The 21,880-nt window shown below is 38.8% G+C and overlaps 3 protein-coding genes across 5 annotated transcripts; all 3 read left to right on the top strand.

Moving 5' to 3' along the window:
• Positions 1-112: 112 nt before the first annotated feature.
• LOC113149317 (nuclear receptor coactivator 7) lies at positions 113-13,515 on the top strand. 2 transcript variants are annotated; one of them, XM_026341368.1, is made up of 17 exons: positions 113-244; positions 1,021-1,201; positions 3,872-4,029; positions 5,631-5,701; positions 5,797-5,904; positions 5,992-6,093; positions 6,324-6,449; positions 6,696-6,880; positions 7,361-7,482; positions 7,711-8,313; positions 8,517-8,682; positions 8,871-9,018; positions 9,171-9,296; positions 9,493-9,645; positions 11,441-11,536; positions 11,662-11,735; positions 11,893-13,515. In XM_026341368.1, exons 2-17 carry the CDS (start codon positions 1,164-1,166, stop codon positions 12,026-12,028), a joined length of 2,412 nt encoding a protein of 803 aa, XP_026197153.1. In that variant the 5' UTR covers positions 113-244; positions 1,021-1,163; the 3' UTR covers positions 12,029-13,515. The 2 variants fall into 2 exon arrangements, with proteins under 2 accessions (XP_026197153.1, XP_026197152.1); XM_026341367.1 differs by having other exon boundaries at positions 115-244; positions 7,328-7,482.
• A 367-nt stretch (positions 13,516-13,882) lies between these two features.
• On the top strand, positions 13,883-17,572 carry LOC113149825 (histidine triad nucleotide-binding protein 3-like). 2 transcript variants are annotated; one of them, XM_026342160.1, is made up of 5 exons: positions 13,883-14,033; positions 14,541-14,658; positions 15,510-15,579; positions 16,009-16,135; positions 16,324-17,572. In XM_026342160.1, the coding sequence occupies exons 1-5, from the start codon at positions 13,929-13,931 to the stop codon at positions 16,402-16,404; spliced, it is 501 nt and encodes a 166-aa protein (XP_026197945.1). In that variant the 5' UTR covers positions 13,883-13,928; the 3' UTR covers positions 16,405-17,572. The 2 variants fall into 2 exon arrangements, with proteins under 2 accessions (XP_026197945.1, XP_026197943.1); XM_026342158.1 differs by having other exon boundaries at positions 16,009-17,572.
• Positions 17,573-17,698: 126 nt separating this feature from the next.
• On the top strand, positions 17,699-20,513 carry LOC113149826 (histidine triad nucleotide-binding protein 3-like). The gene is made up of 5 exons (XM_026342161.1): positions 17,699-18,497; positions 18,578-18,695; positions 18,977-19,046; positions 19,185-19,311; positions 19,720-20,513. Exons 1-5 carry the CDS (start codon positions 18,417-18,419, stop codon positions 19,765-19,767), a joined length of 444 nt encoding a protein of 147 aa, XP_026197946.1. The 5' UTR covers positions 17,699-18,416; the 3' UTR covers positions 19,768-20,513.
• Positions 20,514-21,880: the final 1,367 nt, after the last annotated feature.

Genomic DNA, 21,880 nt, shown 5'->3' with positions numbered 1-21,880 from the left:
TTGTATGTGGTGTTTATGTTCAGATACATACATCGCAGCGGCTGTTTAATCTCCTCGACTATTAACTATTCGACCTAGCTAACCTTCGCTAGCTTAAGCTACCGCTAACACAAGCCGAGCTAACGTTAAGGACGAGCGTCGAGCTCGCCTGTGTTTTTACAGAGCACATGACACCAGAGGGCGTCGTGAAGAGGGAGAGGTTTCGTTTTCATGTTAACATTAGCTGTTCGAGGATGCACGGAAGGTATGTGAGCAATTTCTACTACCTTATATATAAATATGCGCACTGTTGCGTTTAGCTAAATAAATGCATCGTAGCAATTTAGTGTTTATGTCGGGAAAGATTAAACGAACAGAGACGTGTTGTTGTAGGAGTCCGGGCTGGCGACCAAACCCAATAAATGCTCCGCTAGGTTGCTATTGTCTTGTAAACAAAGTGGCTAGCTAGCACCGTTAGCATCAGCTGGAAGCCTGGATCTTTCTTTGCTGTGCTTGTGTTTGCAGCTCAGACCTATTCAGCATAGTCGTTAACACAACAGGACACTAAGTTGGGTGTTTTTTGTTTTTGCTTCAACGAGGTTATTGGTGGTGGAAATAGAGGAAATCCCATTGAGCACGCTTCTACTAAACTACATGGGGTAACCTCGCTTCAGATCCATGTTTTTCCTCCGTACCTGTTATATAACACTTGGAGGATACACGTGGATGAACTGCAGCCTCATTCCTCTTAATCCTGTGGTGTTGACGTTAGCTGTGTGAGGCCATACGGGCTTCAGTGTTTACAGCAACTGGATTTGCTAACTCATTTATTAAATACCTGCTGCTCTGATGAGATAGCTGCATGATAAAACGCAGGTTTTCTGTGGCAGCATTAACTAGTAGCAGATGTGGATTTGTATTTTTTTCCACTCAGCCTAAGAGGCTTCACCTCCAGCTATTGGGCTTTTGCAGTTAAGTGAGTGCTGTTGATTGAGGAAGTACCCAGTGAGCTCGGATAATCCCCACTTCTTTCATTTGCAGCACAAGAAAGACAAACACGTGTGGCTGCACACTGTGAGGGACACCTGTCCCAAGGTTTGTGTCTACTGGCTTGGACACACGGAGTGGGTGTGGATGTTTGTATGGATGCACTTGAGTGCATGCACATTTAGAACCCTGGCCCGATGGAAAAGAGAGACAGGAAGCCAGGATATTTTGCCAGGTAAGGTCCTCTTTGTGTTTTTGAGTGTGTGTTTACCTTTGATTTCTATTTGTCAAGTCATTTAGCTTTCATCTGTTATTAATCTGAACATATTTGCTTATCAGTTGCCTCTATTAACTGTGTAGTGCTAGTTAGGTAAATTTTATTTATGCAGCCTAAAATGGCATTGATGAATTTTCAATCTGTGCAATACACAGGATTCTCTGTCCTATTTTTGTTTTATTTAGCCCTCTGATAACATGTGGGAGTTCAAATTAATCTGATGGAAGAGCTCTCTACAGGGCTCTGCTCATTAGACATGACAAAGTTTGGTCTTGCCTTGTGCTACCTTTTTTTTTTGTCTCTTCGACAGTCAGCTGTCAGTGTACACTAACACATTATTTATTCCCACTTTTCTTAACCATGATTCAGCGCTTTCAAGTCCCCTGAGTCTCTGAGCTGCACCCGGCTCATACAGCCTCATATAATCCCACTCATGCGTCAGAGTTCTTGCTCAAAATTGACCCACAGGGATGATGTTGACATTAAAATTGGATTTTATGAAACACGATAGCAGGAAATTTGTGGAAAGAGGCTTGTCACAGCTACGGTGCATATAACAATTAGAAATTGGTGTGTTATGGACAAAGGACAGCCCTCGGTTCCTGACGTTGACGACCTTTGTTATAGAGCTGCATGATTGACTAATTAATACCTGCTAGCAGGTGTTTATTGTAGAGAGCTGAGTGACTAGAGAAAGGGCATCAGCATGATTAAGTGGTGCATTGCTGTGTAATGTGGCTTTAATGTGTCTGAAAAGCTATAACCCTTGCTTTCAGAATTTGTTCCTGTTCTGCTCAATTATTCTCATCTTGCCTGTCCTGTACTCCTACACAAATCATAAGAAATACAAGGTTAAGGGTAAACATACAGGAAAAATAATTTACCCTGAAATGAACGAACAACTGCTTTTGTGAAAACTGCTGGTGTTCTGCTATTAACAGTCTGCTGATTGTGGACTTAATGGATGTTGTATAGTAATGCAGTGTAGCCTAATGGTCTTTATTTTCTCTTTATGTCTTGGGTTACTTGTTAAAGCTACACTGACAGCACAACAAATTTACACTTTGTCTTTTTTGTCAATTTGATTTAGTTATGATGGAAATATTACATTACAGAGGAATGAATTGGTCATGGCATCACACTCCAATCATGTTATTCTCCTGCATGGAAGGTGGAGATCTTACCACTGCACTATCCAGCCACCTTTCCAGTCTGAATAGATCCGACTCATGCAAACGTAAACTACTGTACATTTAGCCACATTGTGACAATATTGGCAGAGAGGGGCCATGTCAGGAAGGAAAATTAGCCCTATTTCCCAACACTGCTTCTGCTATAACACGTTGCCACTTGCACCACATTCTGCTTTGGTTCATGACAAATAGAGCAAAGATCATTCTGAGGCATACACACAGTGCCAGTAAAAAGTGTTATCCTGTCATGGACTTCTTGGTCTTTTATTGTTTTACAACATTGTATTTTGTATTGTACCAGGCACTGGAACAGAATACTCTCTTAAAATGTTTTTACTTAAATTTAACAGTAAATATACCTGCATATAAACTGATGATTAATTGATTTCCTGGAAAAACTACTGCATATTGTGAAGACAAAGACATACATCTGTTCCTAACAAATCTGCAGCATAGTTACTGAAAGGTTTTAAGATTTTAAGATTAACATATTAAGATAATTGCTGCCTTAGGTGCACAAAATTTTTTTTGCATTTGTATTAGCAGTGTCAGAGTTTTTTTTTTGTACTGTATAATTTGCATTTCTGTTTTCACTTGTTATTATACCATTGGGCTTTCTTTGCCTTAATGCTGTGACTAGATGAACTGTTTACAGAGGCAAGAGAAGAAGTATGAAATGGTAAAGACTGGGAAACCCCAAGAAATGCCCTGGAGTAAACAGACAGTGCTGTGGAGAATACGCCTGCAGATTCTTGAGTTCACTACCCGATGTGTGCTGCATCGGCTAAAGAGGGAGAGGCCTGGGCTCCCTCTGTCTGCAGCCTTATCGACCCAGTCTTGCCTTTCCATTAACGCTCTTGAAAGCTTCAGATGCTTCTCGTTTCTGTGCCGTGCAGAGCATCACTGCCCCTATCACTCAAACCATCTGATAACTCAATTTGATCTTATCTTTTTTTTTCCCATGCACTAATATCCACACTCTCTTATGTGCATTAACCTCAAGTGCACCAGTAACTTGTAGTACCACTGCACTGCGCCGCACTTTCTCCATTTAATGAACCCCAACAGGGTCTGGAGATGCCATTACATCATTCTGTTCTCCATCAATTATTAAACAGGGGGAAGGACAGTCTGAGAGAGAAATGCAGCTGACGCAGCAAAGTAAAGACTAAGTTCAAACTCAGTATGATAACTTTGTTCATAACAGCCATAGAGTCTGTTGCACCTTAGAAGACATTAGACAGTAAACAGATATGTGCTGTCTAGTCACTGTAGATATTATTTGAGAAATACATGTTAACACTGTTATCATGGCTGGTGTTTGAAATTATTAGAGAAAACTCCTTTCTGTCATTATATACATTTTGTAGCTCGGTATAGGCCGTCGTAGACTACTTGCTGAACGTAAACAAATCCTTCTCTTCCATCCCATCAGGCTGAAGCGGCGGAGGCAGTTCAAGCAGAGCCAGTCGGACAAGAATGTGAATGAGCAGAACCAGGCAATCATCTCCTGTCCAGACGTCCCACATGACAGTGACGCCAACAAAAAGACAGACTTACAGAGGGTTTTAGCAAAGCCACCTGCAGGCTCAGGTAGAACAGGCATCACAAACACACACAAGTTTTGGTTCAACATTTTCTTTATTTACAATACACTGCGGCAGTTATCACTGGGTAAATCCCATGAGAGTTATAATTAAATTAGGTAGACCCTGACAAATACAGCTAACACTGGTATAATGGTTTCATTCAAAGTAGCTTTATTGCCAATTATTCATGCTTTTGTCATAATGGCAATGTTGGTTTTTCCCTGCCCTTTGAAAATTCCCATTTTTAGACAATAGGCTATTTGTATATTTACAGAAGTAGTGTTAGTATAAGTGTCAACATTGCTGCTGTGTTATTTGAAATCACTGTCCTCAAAGACAAGAAAATGATCTTACATGATGAGTACCGTTTGTGGTGAAACAATCTTAGCATTTGTTTTAACAGGATGTTGCATCAATTTGATCCTGCAGTGTCTTACAATTAGTGATGACATTTAAGGAACTGTTTTAACGAACCCTGGGAGCACAAAGGCTCTAATAACATAAAAATATATATCAAATCCTAGCTATGATGCTAGCATATTTTCTCATAAATAGTATTCTTACAGCTAGACAGTTATTTAAATCAACCAGAACATATGTAAATGTGTATAAACCAGAAGCTCATCCATGTGTTGTTGTCATCTATGAGCTCTCACCTCTTATTGTAGAAGGCGAGGCTCACTAAAAAACCTAAGATAATATCGGTACGCTGTGTTTGATTGTTGGTACAGTAGCAAGCAGACACAACAGTCTTGCTGCCTATAGCTTAGTCATTCCCTCTGATTTCATGGAGGAGGAAGCAGTGTAATAAGGGAGTAGGGAGTGGTGTGAGTGGTGTGCTAATAGCTTCTGTGTTCTTGGCAGGAAGAAAATGCTGACTATGGACTTTGTCGACTGAAAGATCAGATGTGTGTGCGTGTATGTCTACTATAACTGCATCAGAGAGTGTGAGGGACAATGTTTTGAAGCCTGGTTAACATTATGGAACAAAACAAGCCGTAGTACTGAATCAAAACCTTTTTAAACCACAGAATACTGATAAGATCCCCACTGTTGGAATTTGTTTTAGAACTGGTCAGTTTCTGTGGAACTCCTCCAGTACAATTCAAAGACATGCGTGTGTTAGGTTAATTGGTAACTCTAAATTGCCTATAGATAATGATAGCTGAGACTGGCTTCAGCAACTCCTGCAACACTTAGGATAATGGAAATCTAATTGGAACTAGTTTCCTATGTTGGAATTAAAAAATACAGATACATATTATCCTTCTAGACATTGTAAATAGACTGTGTGTAATTGAGACTATTGATATAACCTATAATATTCTATTTACGAGTAAGTTTGATATACAATGGTTATAAGAAAATAAATCTATGTCCAACTAAAAGCGTGCGAATGTACCATACGTGTGTTGACATTAAACATTTGCACGTGTGCTGTACATGTTTTGAGTGTAAACATTTCTGCATGTTGCAATAGTTGTAGTTTAGCATTTGAAGTTTCAGCAGTGGTGCTCATAATTCGTGGTACATCGAGGGAACTCTTTCCTGAACAGTGTTCTTATTTTGGAAATCATTTTTTTTTCTTCTTCTGCTCTGTCTCAGATGATTGCTGTAAGAGTAATAGTCAAGCAAAGATGGAGAAGAGGAGGCCACCAGGCACAGTACAATTCATTGTGAGTAACACTACACTGATGACACCTTTTAAAGAACGTGCGACAGGTTTAGGTTGCAGCATGGAATATTCTGACACCTTTCTGTCTTATTACAGGTAGGACCTAATGATTCCCTCAACAGCATTGCACTTAAGTTCAACATCACCCCAAACAAACTGGTCCAGCTGAACAAACTCTTCTCTCGCAGCGTGTACCCTGGTCAGGTGAGAGCATTGATGGTACAACATTATGCTGCTTTACTCTCAGTATTCCTCCGATTGTCTGACGTCTGACTGTTCATCACTTCACAGAAGCTGTTTGTTCCTGATGTGAGCCAATCAGAAGTAGACTCCAAGCCTCCAGACTCCTCTGAAGCCACCTTCACAAATGGCTTATCAGAGAAAGCATCGCATGTAAGTAGAAATAGATTTGTTAGGTCGTGTAGAGTGCAAGTTTTCTTCAAATCATGCAGTAATTATCATTTACTAAAGATCTCTGTGTGCTGTGAGTCACGTGGTAAGAATTAAAATTCTGCCACCCTCGATGGATTAAAATGTTTATACGTTTAATACATAATCTGAATATACTTTGTGGTTAAATCTCTAAATCAGATCTCTGAATCTGTCCTTTCAAATTCTTTCAGGATGGCATTTCAGACTGCAGGTCAGCAAAGGCCATCCGGCGTGAGCTCTCCCCGAACTCAGAGGACGAGAGCCCGGCAACGGTTAAATTCATAAAAATGAGCTGCAAATATTTCACTGACGGCATGGTAACGTTATAAATTCAGCTAATATTTCAAATAGGGTTGTTATTGTATATAGAAACTAACAGTACTAGTTTCTGTTAGTTTGAGATAGTAACCGTCTTATTTTTTAAATACACATATTTAAATACATATCTTAAATTAGTATAACAAACTTAAATAATGACCAATTCAAGTTGTATCCAGTATGTTTTTCTTATTGTTTCCGTCCAACAATAAGTGTTATTGCCCCTCTCATTTGTAATGTTGCAGGGCGTGGTGGGAGGTGTGTTGATTGTGACTCCCAACAACATCATGTTCGACCCACACAAGTCCGACCCCCTGGTGATTGAGCACGGCTGTGAGGAGTATGGCCTCATCTGCCCCATGGAGGAGGTTGTGTCCGTGGCGCTGTATGACGATGTGTCACGCATGAAGCTTAAGGACGCGCTGCCATCGTAAGAAATCCCAACTATCACACTTTTCTTATTTCCCTCTTTTGTAACCGTTCCTCTTTCCTTAACTCTAGTTACTTCTGGTTCCTCTTACCAGTTTCTATTTGGCTTGTTCTGGACAACAATTATGTGTTTGTACCAAGTCTGTTTGATGTGATCAACTTTTCATACTTGCATCTTACCACATTTCTTAGTTTGTCTTTTTATGAACCATCTGAACTGATTTGAGTTAAAAAGTTTCTCTAGTTTTCTTCTGTTTTTGAGTTTATTAGTGTTTTCTTTTATTAGTGTTCATTTTTACATCATCCTCTTGTTTTGTTTTTGTTTTTTTTAAGTTGTGGCTCATTCTGTTCATTTTTAATTTCTGTTGGACGTTTTTTGTTTTATCCCCTTTTCATTTTCATCCTCGTATGTGTGGTGTGGTATGTGCGGTGCCCCGTGACCCCACAGAGACCTACCCCAGGATCTGTGTCCTGTGTACAGGCCCGGCGAGTGGGAACAGCTGCCTTCAGAGCGGGACCTCAACCCCTTCAGTCGCTATGAAGCTCTGGACCCAAAACGACCTATTATTTTGGATGACATTGAATCCACCCTTTCAGAAACTGGTAATGTCAATAAGTGATGACATTTGTAATCCACTTTCCCAGATGTTTGTAATTCTGGGTAAAGTCTTTCAACTTTGATGTAATAACAGGCTTTTATATCTGATCAATAATTTAGGTCAGATGTTGTGAGAGAAAAAAAATTATACATTTTGAAAAATAATGTTTAGATGCAGCCCTAGAAAATAAATCTGCAACATACTAAGGCTTGTTTTATCTCTTCCATAACAGTGAGTACACAGGGCGAGCAGACTGAAAAGTCTCCATCAGATGAAGGTTTCACAGAGTTGGAGCCTACTTTGAATGGGAGCAGTGAAGAAGTGGGAGGAACATCCTCCAAAACATCTGGCATTGGTAGCAGAGACCAACAGGAACCTCTAGGAGTGACCTGTCCAGGCCAAAGCGACTCCCAGGACAAATCAGGGCTTTGTCAAACTAAAGGGAAGGTGGATGATGAGGAAGATGAAGGTGTAGCTCAGAACAGCTCCATTGAGGATGGAGAGTCGATACAATCCTCTTCAGAGACTGAAAAACAGGGCAACTCGCATGATAAACCTATGAGCCAAGAGGCAACTGAAACCAAAGATATCAAGCCTAAAGGGACCGAAGAGCTGCTAAATGGTGTAGATGATAAAATAATTAATGCCTTGGATCAAAACAGGAAGTTGAGTCTGAAGGAGGCCGCAGAGGTTCATGGGAACACTGGTCCCATGAGACAGAGCCCAGAAAGACCAGAAGAGCAGCATGAAGTGAGCGAGGAGGAGAGACGAAAGAAAATCTATGAAGCAGAAGTGAAGTCGTGGCTGCTGGAGAGGATGCAGGCTCCAATAGAAGGTAGGAGTTAAGGTTTTAATCCCACAAATAGGTTGCAACAATTATTTGGTATCTTATATGCTGCATGTCGAGATTTTTTCCTATTTCCTCCTCCTATGTTTTTCTAAATGTCTTTTTTATGTTTATATTTTTTTCATGTTCAGGCAACAAAGCACATCATCACTAAATGTTATTATTATTTTTTTATTCCCTATTCTTTGTAGACATGCTTTTCTCATCAGAGGAGAAGAGTAAAAAACCTCCAATGTTCCTGTGCTTCAAAGTGGGAAAACCAATGAGGAAGTCCTTTGCCACTGGGATGACTTCTAGTCCCGCCCATTCATTTGGGGGCCGCCAGCCAGAGTACTGGTTTGCTGTGCCACAAGAAAGGTGATATGATGACTAGCTTATAAATAAATGAATTCAGTTATAAGCCAGACACATATCTTTTTGTATCTTCTTTCTTCTGCAAAGTTACCAACCACTACCTGTTAGAAAATTAGAAATTGAGGAACCTGTTAATGTGGCCACCAGCAACATGGCTTGAACTTCTCCAACCCGTACGTATGTTTTTCCAGGGTGGACCACCTGTATGCATTTTTTGTCCAGTGGTCTCCTGATGTGTATGGGAAGGAGGCTCGAGAGCAGGGTTTTGTCGTGGTGGAGAAAGATGAGCTGGACATGATCGATAACTTCTTCAGTGATCCTGCATCCTGCAGCTGGGAGGTGAGTGGAAAAGCCTAGTTTGTCTATCTGCCACAGGTTCAGTATTCAGTTTACAGTTTTTTTAATATACTGCTTTCAAATCAGTTTCACTTATAACAAATGTCTGGTTTGATTGAAAGCGATGAATTATTTTGAACTTGTTTTGTTCCTAGATCATCACAATTAACGAGGCGAAGCGTAGGCAGAGTTTTGGCAGCTATGATGGAGACCTATCTGTGGATGCACTGCCCACACTCAGTGATGCCAGTGATCTGTTGCAAGACACACACATTGAGAAGGTAATTATCCCAAAGGAATCAATAAAGCATCTCATTATCAGACAGGTGTACATGCAGCAGGATGGTAACCTCATAAAATAACCCACTTACTGGCAAGGAGTTGATTAAATTTCAGGGAAAGTGAAGTCACATTCAGGTCAGTTGTGTCACAGTCTGATGTTTGTTTTTCGTTTGTTTGTTTCTTTGTTTACTCCAGCTTGCCTGTCGCCTGCCAGCACGTGTACAGGGCTACCCGTGGAGACTGGCCTACAGCACTGTGAAACATGGGACCAGTCTAAAGACTCTATACAGGAACCTGATAGATGTGGACAGTCCTGTGCTGCTGGTCGTCAAAGATATGGATAACCAGGTAGATACTATGAACATGGATATGTGTATGTGGGACTGGGCCTTCACAGCCTAATGATACAATAGGTAAATAGCAGTCAAATGTAATGGACACCGATCATCTGCTATTAATTTTCACAGAAGACAAATAATATATGTATTTGTACTATTTCTACTAGATAAAAATAAGAAAACGGTACTAGTGAACGTTTAATACATACATCAATATAATACATAGGTTAATAATTGCATCCTGGACAGCCATCATTCTCAGTATTATGCAATATACAGTGGCAAGAAAAAGTATGTGAACCTTTTGGAATTTTGTGGTTGTCTCCATTAATTTGTCTTAAAATGTGATCTGATCTTCATCTAACTCAATATTAAAAAAAATAATGTGCCTAAAATATTAACAAAAGGAATTTTGATTACTCATGTCTTTTTTGAGAACAACCATGAAAACCTGATAGTGCTGGTTGACCCCCACCCCCTTGATAGCAATAAACTCATCCAGGTGCTTCCTGTAGCCGTGGATCAGACCTGCACATTGTTCAGGAGGAATTTTATTCTTCTGTCATAGTCTTTGGACATCTCATGTGTGTGACTATTTGTTTTGGCTCATTTCCAGTAGCAACACCCAACTTCTATAGAGGTTCAGCTGATGTACAGACATTCTTAAATTATTCTGAAGAATTTTTTGATACACTTGGGAATTCATCTTCCCCCCTAGTCACTGCAAGCTGGCCAGGCCCTGATGCAGCAGTAAGCCTTTTCAGCTTTGTGTAAATCAAACATTCTTGATCGTAGATCCTCTAAAAGCTCCTTTTAGCCAGCATGGTTCACTTAAGCATATTCTTCTTGTGCGGAGCAAACTCAAAAGGTTTGTCAGTCAAAGTAGCTCTAGTCTACACCCTAAAAATAATTGTCTTCCAGGTATGCTAATGCTATTTAGCTTTTTGGAGGTCATTATTCCAAGGGTTCACATGCTTTTTTCAATAGCACTATGAGGTTTTTATGTTTTTTCTCAATAAAGACATAAAAGATCAGATTTTTTGTGTGTTAATACAATAGGCACATTATATTTATTAATACTCTAGACTAAAGATCAGATCACATTTTATGACAAGTCATTGTTTGGTATGTTTTGCTGGTAAATTCCAAAAGGTTCACATACTTTCTCTTGCCACTGTATACTGATATTTACTTGCTGTTTGTTAAGCTTACTACAATATTATTGTTGATAAGTATTATTAGGAGGTCCCCAGGGCAAGACCTCATTATGCCTACCCTGCCTACTCTCGTACGCTTGTCTCATTTGTAAGTCGCTTTGGATAAAAGTGTCTGCCAAAGGACTAAATGTAATGTATGAGAAATGCAGAATAGCAGTTACTAATGGTCTAAAAACAACCCCTCTGCCAACACTGTTGTTTGTGTATTTGATTATATATTCTTTGCAAATATGTTAATGATTTTAATGTGGAAAAAAACAATATTTCCTGCTTACAAGTTGATAGTCAGGTGCAAGAGGAGAACTCATCAAAACCCAATAAAACAATGGCTTCCAGAATTAGGTAGTTGATTATTATATTACAGGAGTTATCATTTCAAAATTAGGAAATGCAGAGTACAGTGAAACTTGTATCTCCCAAGTCAAGAGCCGGATCCTTATTTTATCAGCAATTTTTTAACCCTGTCAAAGCGAATTATCAGTATGAACTCTCAGGTGCTTTGGCAGCACCTCATGGAAGTATAAGGAATTACAATATAGTAAAAGTGGTATTTACTGTTTTGTCCTAACATAAATTCTCTTACCACAGATATTTGGGGCATTCTCTACTCATCCATTTAGAGTGAGCGACCATTGCTACGGCACAGGAGAGACATTCCTCTATAGCTTCTGCCCTGAAATCAAAGTTTGTTCACACACCTATTTATTTTAAATTCCCAAATACAGATATGCATTTAAATTATTTGTGGTAAAATAAACATGTTTGCTAAAATGGAAATATCGGACATAATTTGCTTTGTCTGTGTTCAGGTGTACCGCTGGACGGGGGAGAATTCTTACTTTGTGAAAGGCAGTACTGATTCTCTGCAGATGGGAGGAGGAGGGTAAGTAGCTGTACCAACCCAGTTAGAAATTATAATCTCATTTAATGTAGTTTTTCGGGACTGAGAACAAAGTGATTTCAATATTCTCCACTCTATATCAAATAAAGCACACCTTCTTATCATTGTCCTCTCTGCATCTTTCCTCTCTGCTCTGCAGTGGTCAGCTGGGTCTGTGGTTGGATGCTGAGCTGTACCGAGGCACCACCACCAAATGTGCCACCTTCAACAACCAGCCGCTCTCAGCCCAGCAGGATTTCAACATACACAGTCTGGAAGTCTGGGCCTTTGAGTAACTCCTTCAGCTCCAGCTATATCTACATTCACTCTGCACTTCACGACTCCAAACCTTCAAACACCCCCAAGTGTAATACTCTCCACTTGGAGGCAAACCTAGCTACCCCACAATGACACTAAATGTTATGTGAGAGAAGGCACTAAGTGTGGAGTGTGATGGTGTTTTTAGGGTGACTGAAAACAACAGAACGTGCTGTGAGTCTTCAGTACCCTAATTTCATGTGGGTTTGACCTGCAGGTTGGATGGCCAGTGTCTGGTTCAGCCTTCCTTCAGAGGTGGAAGTGTGAGAAAATGTTGTCGCTTTTAGTTCAGTGGCTGCCTTACACACGCGACGACTGCTGCGGCTTTCCCACCACAAGCTTATGAGGAGAAAGAGAAAAAGAAAGCTGCTGTTGTTACTGCTTGGGAAAACCCCAAAAGAGCTGATTTTATGGGTGTCCCATCATGCTGTAGATTTTTTTTTGTGCAGAAATAAAGGTTGATGTAATTTGTATGTACAGAATTATGTACTGAAGATTTTTTTTTTCTTTTTTCTTTTTTTTTTTTTTTACAATCCAGTGAACTTGAAGCTTGAAGGAAAGTAGAAATATCCAGGGAGAATTTAGATTGTCCACCAATAAATAAACTTTCAATGCGGAAATGAAGCAATTGTTTACAATGTTGGTGTTAGACGTCCCCTGAAGACCATCAGGTTCCTGGGTGTTAGATGAACTGAATGAGAATATAGATTCGCATTTACTCCTAAATACCTTTCATTCCCTGTTAAATCCAAAACTGGTAAAGCTGGTAAAACCAGGAAACATCTGCAATGACCAAATGTAATTTTTTAGTTCATTTTGTTTTATTGTATAAAATGTCACACTTTATTTTTACATTTTATTTTTGCATTCTGCTCTTTTTTCAAAGGGATGTACTTTTATAGAAATGTGCCAAATATTTCTATAAAAGTTACCATTATGTAATTTTGCACTACAGAATTAAGAGACAGTCAATGTTGTGTTGTAGTCCTGTGTAATTAGCCATTTTTCCATGTTAAATTGTTACTGAATGCTGTTTGATCACAACTATAGAAGAGAAGCTGCCTGTCCAACAACAAATCAGCCTTTTCTTTATGAAAAAGGGAAAAGGGATCATTTCTTTTTGCACTCTAAAATACCACTTACATAAAATTCAGATCTACTAACACGGAAAAGAAACTTTCAATTATATCCTGTGAGTCCGCCACAGGCGTGTAGTGCATGAATATGCAGCACTGCAAATGTCCGACACCATTGTTATGAGACCTGCCATACTATCACTCATGCCAGTTGTCGCTTCATGTGAAAATGAGCTTTGTTGCCTTTAGCTGTTCAGTGACGTAACTGTGAAAGTATTATTTCTTGTGAGTCCAAAAACTGCTGTTCTGTGATCTCACTAAGGGTATTTATTGTGTTGTTATTGCAACCACATTTAAACTGAAATAAATGTTAAAACATATACACATAAGGCAGTGTGTCGTGTTGTTTATGTCTAAAAATCATTTCTCAAAATAATCTTTATTTAATTTTAATTTTAATGTCCATATGTTAAAGGGTGACTTCACCAAATTTTCGACTTGCTTCCTGTGGTTGAAAATTCAGGAGTGCATAGATGAATGGTGTTAGATTTTGTTGTTAAACCTGTGTATAAAGGCGATTATCCACCGTTTAGTTTCAACTTGTCTTTCTTGTTTTCCATGTGACATTTCATCATACGTCATTCTTATGTTTCCCGTCCGAGGAGGTCGTGACGTGAAACACTGCAATACTCTGATTGGTCAGAGAGAGGCGTTACTACGGCAACCACAGCCGTCTCTCTAGTCGTAACACGGAAGTGTTTACCAAAGTTTCCTGAGCTTCCAGCTGTCACGTTATTGAAACATGTCGACAAACAAAGAGACACCGAGCGAAGAGGACAGCGTTGAAAGTTGTATTTTCTGTTTAATAGCCAGAAATGAAGACAAAGAAGCGGAAGTTGTGGCAAAGGTAGGTTTTTTTCTTTTACTAAAGTTAAATACGGAGACGATTAACTTCACTTGCGTTAAAGTAAACTACGCCTTCATTTTCAAGTAGAGCTAATTTTAACTCTTGATTCATTGATTCAGTCACTACGGTAAGATACAGTAAAGGAGTTATAAGATAAGACAAGACAAGATGGTAGACAGTAATGATCCCGAACGTGGGAGGACTAAAGAAAAAAACAGTAAAAACAAAAAGTAAACCATGAAAGGAGAAAGAAAAATTACACACATATGTGTATATAGTGTAGTAATGACACGAAATATATGGATCTACCGAGCAATAGAAGGTGTATTTTGTGTAAATGATGTGAATGAAAATGTGTGTTTTATGGATAATCTAAAGGCAGTGGGTACAGAAAGACCAGGTGGCCACTGCTCACATGCTGATTTACTATATATGACTTTAACAGTGTTGCATTCACTGGCCTACAGTTTAAATGCCTGTTTGGAACATTTTCCTTGTCTCTAACAGAATGAGGAGCTGGTGTGTTTCAGAGACATTGACCCCGCTGCTCCACACCACTACCTGGTTGTACCCAAACAGCACATACACAGCTGCTTCTCACTGCATAGGGGACACATCGACCTCGGTCAGTGATCAGAAATCAGTACAAACAATTATAAATGTAATTACTGTAAATACCAATGAACCTTTATGTCTGCTGAACTGGTGCTGTTGCTTCAGATTACGCTTGTAATAATGCTGCTACAGCCCCTGCTACTGCTACCATACTAGTACTGTATTACTTAAAATCCTTTTTCCAGGACAGTTTAGATTTTTTCCCAAAACGCAATAAAACTGTGAAATCTGTGATTTGCTAGAACCTTTATTTACCTGACAAAAATATAAACTACAACTACTACCGCTATCAAATAATGTCAAAAATGCCCTAAAATGTATTTATTAAATGGAAAAAATTATAATAAATCTGTTCCCCACTTTCATCTCCACGCTCTGGCTCCAGCCAGTCAGATGAAGCCCAGGTCACAGCTTCGCTACGGGTCCCAGTCGTACTGGGTTCATCCCTGTGAGTCGTAGTGTCTCACTGAAGCTCTGTACTGAGGCTGGAGTCTTACCTAAATATTACTTAACATATTTTAAATTAAAAACACAAATTACAAAAGGAATGGGCAAATATTTTATTTATGAAACTACAATGACCAGCATTCTCAGTTGCCAATGGATTAAACCCTGTAATCAAAAAGGATAGGTGATGTACAGTGGTAGAACTGGCAGGCATTCAACTTTGAATTTGCTTATATTTACAAAATGCAATTACTAAAGCTTTGAAATGTCTTCTTGTGCTAGTATGTTCTACTGCTTCAAGTTATCAAGTCCTATATAAAATACCCCATGCTGCATGTTTGTTCTGCATACACAGATTGTGTTTTGTTCTATTTTGTTTGGAGTCTGGCCTTTAATGAGTCTTGTATCCAACAGTGAAAAGGATGGCTAAAATGGGAAAAGATGTGCTACGTGAGCAGGGAATCACTGATATGAAGGACACAAGGTAGATGGAGACGGGTGGTGTGTATGTTTGTATCTTCTACCTAAATAAAATACTTTTGGTTATGTGCTATCTGGTACTGAGCTAGATGAGTAGACTGATACCACTCTTATCTGTATGTTAAATACAGGGCTCCTGGGTGGTCCAAGCCAAGCTAGCAGTTTCCACCTGTTTCTAGTCTTTGTGCTAAGCTAAGCTAACAGACTATAACAGGCTGTAGAACATTATCAGCTTGAAACATTAAAGCGGTATCAATATTCTCATCCCACTCTGTTCCATAAAAGTTATTTTGCTTCAAGTGACGAATTAAGTGTGAGGCAGGAAAACACGCTCCCTCCTTTTTTTTTATTATTATTTTTTTTTACACAAATGTTTAATTCCTCTACGTTGAAATGCCTGTGCACCATCTGATTGTAGCATTTTCCTCCACAGGCTGGGGTTCCACCAACCTCCCTACATTTCAGTAAATCACCTCCACCTCCATGTGCTTGCACCCATCAGCCAAATATCAAAGTACATGGCGTATAAGTTCATTCCAGAGACTGTCAGTTTTGTTACTGTGAGTGATCAGGACTCTGATGCTTTCCCTACACCTTATTTCATTGATTTTTCTTTACATTCTTTTGCTATTTTAACAGGTTGTGGCAAATAAAACCATTTAACTATTGTCTGAACTGGAGACAGTGATTTCAAATGGTCTTCTCCTGTGATTGTCAGCATCTCTAATCAAAGTATTTCTTTTCTCAGGAAGAATCTCTTCTTCAGCGTCTAAAGAATAATGCTCCACCAGTCAAGCATTATTTCCGACATTGTATGGGGCTTTTTTGAGCTCTTGACTGGACTTGGATTACTGCAGAAGAGTAAAAGACACTGGGGATGAATCTCCACACTGACAAGATGCCTTTAAAAGGACATTCAAATGTTTACCAAGTTTACAGTTCCTGTTATAACTCCAGGAATAACAGAATTATAAACTGACAACACTCACGGAAATTACATAATCTTCGAAAGGATATGTTCTGGAAGCTGAGTCAGTAAATGAGATAATGAGGCAGATAAGTTCATTATTTCTGAAGGAAGCACAGATGTTACCGAGACAGGACATTGTAGACACCACTGTATGTACTGTATGTTGTAGATGTTACTGTGGGTAGTTGGTCATCATTTATTTATTACACATTTTTATAAGGTTGACTTATGTGACAAGTATTGTAATGTATTGATGCATGTCAATAATACCAAGAGAGCTTCAGGAGTAGGTAATAATTACCTCAAGACCTTTATTGTGTGAGTTAATATTTTTCTTTGGAAGTCTGTATGGCCTAAAATGGTATGATGGTGGAAGTGTGTTGGCTTCTGAGTATTGTATTAGATTCAGACCTCGGTTTGAACAGTCATGTCAAGTCCGTTGTGAAATCAACCTGTTTTTAAATTGAGAAGATTAGACTGCTGTTGTGTCCTATACTCAGGTCTCCCAAAGAAAACTTTAAAGCAGTTACAACTTGTTCAGAACACTGCAGCACACAACAAGTTTTAGTTTTAGAGTTGTTTTTAAAATTTAAATACTTTATATACGGCTCTACGTCTAAATGCATTAGAACATCTACGTCTGGTCCATTAGGTCAGGTTAGCAACAAACATGAGGAAGATGCTTTTACAGTCATTATGGAACGAGGTTGTGTGGTCCACATCCTACCTGCCTGCTAGACATTCTCCCTGATCATATTCTGAGCATATTTTGTCTGTTACTGTCTACTGTCCGGTGTCTGCCCTTCTGAACCCAGTTGGGTTTTTTTTTCACCGTTCTCTCCCAGTGCATGCTTAAGGGGAATTGTTGAGTTTTTCTCTCTATACCTCAGTAAGGTTTTGACCTTAAAACGCCTTGACTGTTATTTATTCTTATGCAGACTGATCTTTTATGTAAATATTATGGTTCATTTATTTTATGTTTTCTATGTATTTTTATTACATTTCCAATTTATTCTCACATACACAGCCCGTCCCAAAAAAAGTCACACTGAAAAAAAAGATCATCTATGTGGTAATCCAATCGGAGGATTGCTTAGTTAAATCTAGGTGACGTTTTTTTGGGCGGACAGTGTTTCATCACATGTGTACAGTGATTTCATATATATTCATATATAAATTATAACAAATAAAGTTGCCTCTTATTTATTAAGTTTGCCTGTGATATATAAAGATAAAGCCTAGAGGTTATTAGCTTAGCATAAAGACATAGCCTGAAGCTGTCCAGCAGCAGCAAAACCCACTTACTAACTTAAAACATTATATATTATGCAAAAGCTTAAGTGTAAAAACACACATTAAATTTAAGATTCAAAAATTGGTAATAATGGCAGAGTGAAAACCACAACTAGAAAGAAAATCTAGAGCTGGATAAAAGAGGTCAGGAACAGAATACAATGCAATAAACTGCAGTGACATAAATCATGATAATAAGGATGGATGTTTCCTTATCCAATCTCCCCCTAATGGGGTGTGGGAGGCTGTGTAGTAGATGAGAGAGATTGTCCAGGATTGTGAGGAGTTTAGACAACATCTTTCTCTCAGCAACATGTAGAGAGCTCAGCTTTAGAGCAGGGCAAAAGCCAGTCCTTATGAGCCATATGGGTTATTTATTTGTCAGTAATAATATATCTGTGAATATGGTGTGTTTTGTTTGGTTTTTGTTAAGAAACTGATTCATCAGTGTGAGACATCTGCAAAGGTGTGGACTGATTAGCTCTGTCTCCGCTGGTTGTCCTGACTCCTGACGTCAGATAGAGAGACACACCCAGGTGTTATCATTCTACACTGCTCCACCTTCAAGGAAGTCAGTAATGGGGACTCAGGACGTGTTTGAAGACTGTCTCTTCTGCCAGATAGTAAACAACCAGACTGATACAGAAATCCTGCTGAGTGTGAATACAGCCTCATGTCTATTTATTTTTAGAAAAGTTAATTAAAATGCCTGACTGTCCCCCTCTCTGTCTCTGTACAGAATGAAGAGCTGGTTTGTTTTCCAGACATGAAGCCTGGTGCCACACATCACTACCTCGTTGTTCCCAGGACTCACATTAACAACTGTCAAAGTCTGAAGAGGGACAATATCCCTCTAGGTGAGCAAGTCCTGCGCTGAATCTTTAATTTGAGCAACTCTTAATGTGTTCTCAGAACTTGTGTTTACAAGCCTCTATTAGCGTGTTTATGACAGTTCAGTAGGCGTTGCTGCGTTTGAGTCAAATGGGAATTTTTCAGATTCCAAAATCCTTATTGAAAACCAAACATACCTGAAATGAAATGAGCAATAAACATTTTTTTGTCATTGATCGTAGTAAATATACTGTGTGTGTTTAAGGCTGTTTAACTGGTCCATACTGATGTGAACTTTTGTTGATAGTGGAGCGAATGGAAGAAATGGGAAGGAGTATACTGGAGATGAGGAAAGTCAGCGACCTAAATGACGTCAGGTAAATCTCTCCACAGTTCATTAGACAAGATCAATTATCCACTCACCTTAGTTTACTTGTTGTAATGTCAGTAACAGTTTTCCACTCTCTATGAGCTGTTTTTATGTACTATTTCAAACCCATGTTGAAACTGTGCAGGATGGGGTTTCATCTGCCTCCATTCTCATCTGTTCCCCACCTTCATCTCCACGCTCTGGCTCCAGCCAGTCAGATGAAGCCCAGGTCACAGCTTCGCTATGGATCACAGTCGTACTGGTTCATCCCTGTGAGTCGTAGTGTCTCACTGCAGCTCTGTACTGAGGCTGGAATTTTACCTAAATATTACTTTACATATTTTAAATTAAAAACACAAATTACAAACAGTTATTGTGATGAGTCTTTATAATATAGTTCATTACATCTCATATGTCTGCCAATTACAAGGATCATACCTATTGAATCAACATTTTGAAAACAGTATATTATAAATGCAGTATTACAAATTTTCACATTTTTAGTAATTATACTGTTCACACACCTCAGCCTGCATCTAGTGATGATCTAGTTAAATCTGTCAAAATCAGAAATGATGCCTCTTCTCATAGCTTGTACGTCTGCTCTAGTTGCTTATCTATAAATGTGATTTATAAGCTATGTGAACTTGTTATAAGTTTGTTGTTCTGCTCTGTTGCAGGTAGACAAAGTGCTTTCTCAGTTGAAGACTCAAGGCAAGGTCAAATGAAGAACAAAGTATTAAAGTATTAGGAGGGGCAACAATCCTGTTTGATGTTGACAGATTATTTATTGTCATTCCACAACTGGAAGCGGTTTCCCCTTCAACATGCATCATAGTCTATATCTTTATACAGTTTGAACACAGAAGTCAATTATTAATTATTATTGTACTTTTTTTTTACCATGCACTTTACCATAATTTTATATTTATCAATGTGAAATGATTAAATTATTGTTGCTTGTATGTACGTCATTGTTTCTCTGCCAGCACCTAAATAAATGTCTTCACACTATTTAGAGGAAAAACACAGAATACATCATGTGCGCACAAAATAAACAAACATTAGATTACCAAGAGAATACTGGAGGTCCTGAGGGGCCTGAATACAACAAACAATAATACAAGGGTTGCATTAATTCAATTATTTCCGTTCATTACCGCAAAATGCATTAGCACTTTCAGGATTGTTTTAGTTGGCAGCACGTGCTAATGCATGCATATCAGTAAATATGCAGTTGCACAGCTCAGTTAGATTTGAAGCCTTGCGTCCATTCATGACCGGTTGTTTTTGTTAAAGTGCATCAGAGGGATAGTTTATGCAATGTTCTTTTAAAAAGGCTAAGTATTAGCTAAGTAGTAGTCAGTATTATGAATGAATGATAAATATTTTTACTGTGGTATGTTTGACTGGAAGTATTTTTGGACTTTTGGAGTTGTTAGTATCAGCAGCAAAACCCTGTACCGTTTACAGTGAAGGTTTTCAAATATGAAAAGATCTAAAACCAAATCCAATATGTTGTATTACCTTCCAAATAGAGCTAATTAGTTACTTAGCCTATAGCTAATATACAGTACTGTTTTACTCTTAGTAAGATGGATTAATGTTCAAAAACAAAGGTGAGATGTTTCATTGGTCATACTTAGTATATCAATGTCAGTTCATCCTGTGAGCCACTTGGTGTCAGTAGTTCAACTTGATATTCAGACAACAGCAAGTACAACATCCAATATATTTTATTATCATGGATCCAGATGCACTGGTGGATATCTCTAAACATTTTTACTATCAAAGTATGAATGATTTTTGGCATTTGCTATCATATTGTTTGGTAACATATTTTAAAATGATTAAATTAGCATTTACATATTTTTTGTTCAAGTCTTCTTTGGCAGCCACCAGATTTAACCGACCAGAGGACTGCTGCTGCTGTGGTTACCAGGCAGTGTGTGGAGGAGGACCTGCTACCTTGAGGATCCGGGAGATGGCAGAGAGGAAAAAATTATGACGAAGAAAAGAAGAGCAACAGCAACACACTCAGAAGTGAGGTGCAAGAATTTCAGCCAATTTCAGAAACTATTCTGGGGCAGTGATGTTGATGCTGACATGCACCAAAGTGCACCAAATGTTTCAGGCGGTGGTTACCTGACAGAGAGCATCACACAGGTGATGTAAAGGGTGTGGTCACCAGTGTTCCATCTTTTTTCCTCCTCAGTGCAGCTTTAATTGGGGAGTTGTTCATTTTGGGTGGATGCCATTTTAATATAATGTTGGGCAGATGCAATTTTATCGCCAAGGCAGACATCACACTGCAAGCTAGTAGATGTAATAGTATTTGCACTTTGTAGACTTTGCTCCTCTTTGAGACAACCCCACATTCATTTCAGCTCGATATTATCTTGCCAGCTGCTGTGTCAGTGCTGAGAAATGCAGGAGATTCAAAGCGAAAAATATTAAAAGCCTGTGTCATCATGAATTTGCTAAAATGATGAAGAAGGCAGTGCCCAAATCTATAACATCAACAGCACACCAGTCTGGAAGAAGCTGTCACAGAGTATTCATAGCAGATGACTCTCAGACTAAGCACTTTTTCTATCTATAATCTAATCTACACAGCGTGTTGGTATGTTATGGTCCTCAGACGTGTTAACATCCTGCAAACTCTGCGATTACTTCGTCTGAATTAACACATGAGCTGGATAAAATATAATGCAGGTGAGATTATTCTTAACCCTCCTCTCCTATAAAGCAGAGAAAATAAATACAAATCAATTTGATCAATCTCATTTAAATTATATGAATTCTCATTATTATTATTATTAACATTTTAGATCATGGCTA

Source organism: Anabas testudineus, chromosome 24, assembly GCF_900324465.2.
Source record: "Anabas testudineus chromosome 24, fAnaTes1.2, whole genome shotgun sequence".
Classification (NCBI taxonomy): domain Eukaryota; kingdom Metazoa; phylum Chordata; class Actinopteri; order Anabantiformes; family Anabantidae; genus Anabas; species Anabas testudineus.
Note: the sequence above shows the minus strand (reverse complement) of the source record. Positions and strands in the feature narration are given on the sequence as shown.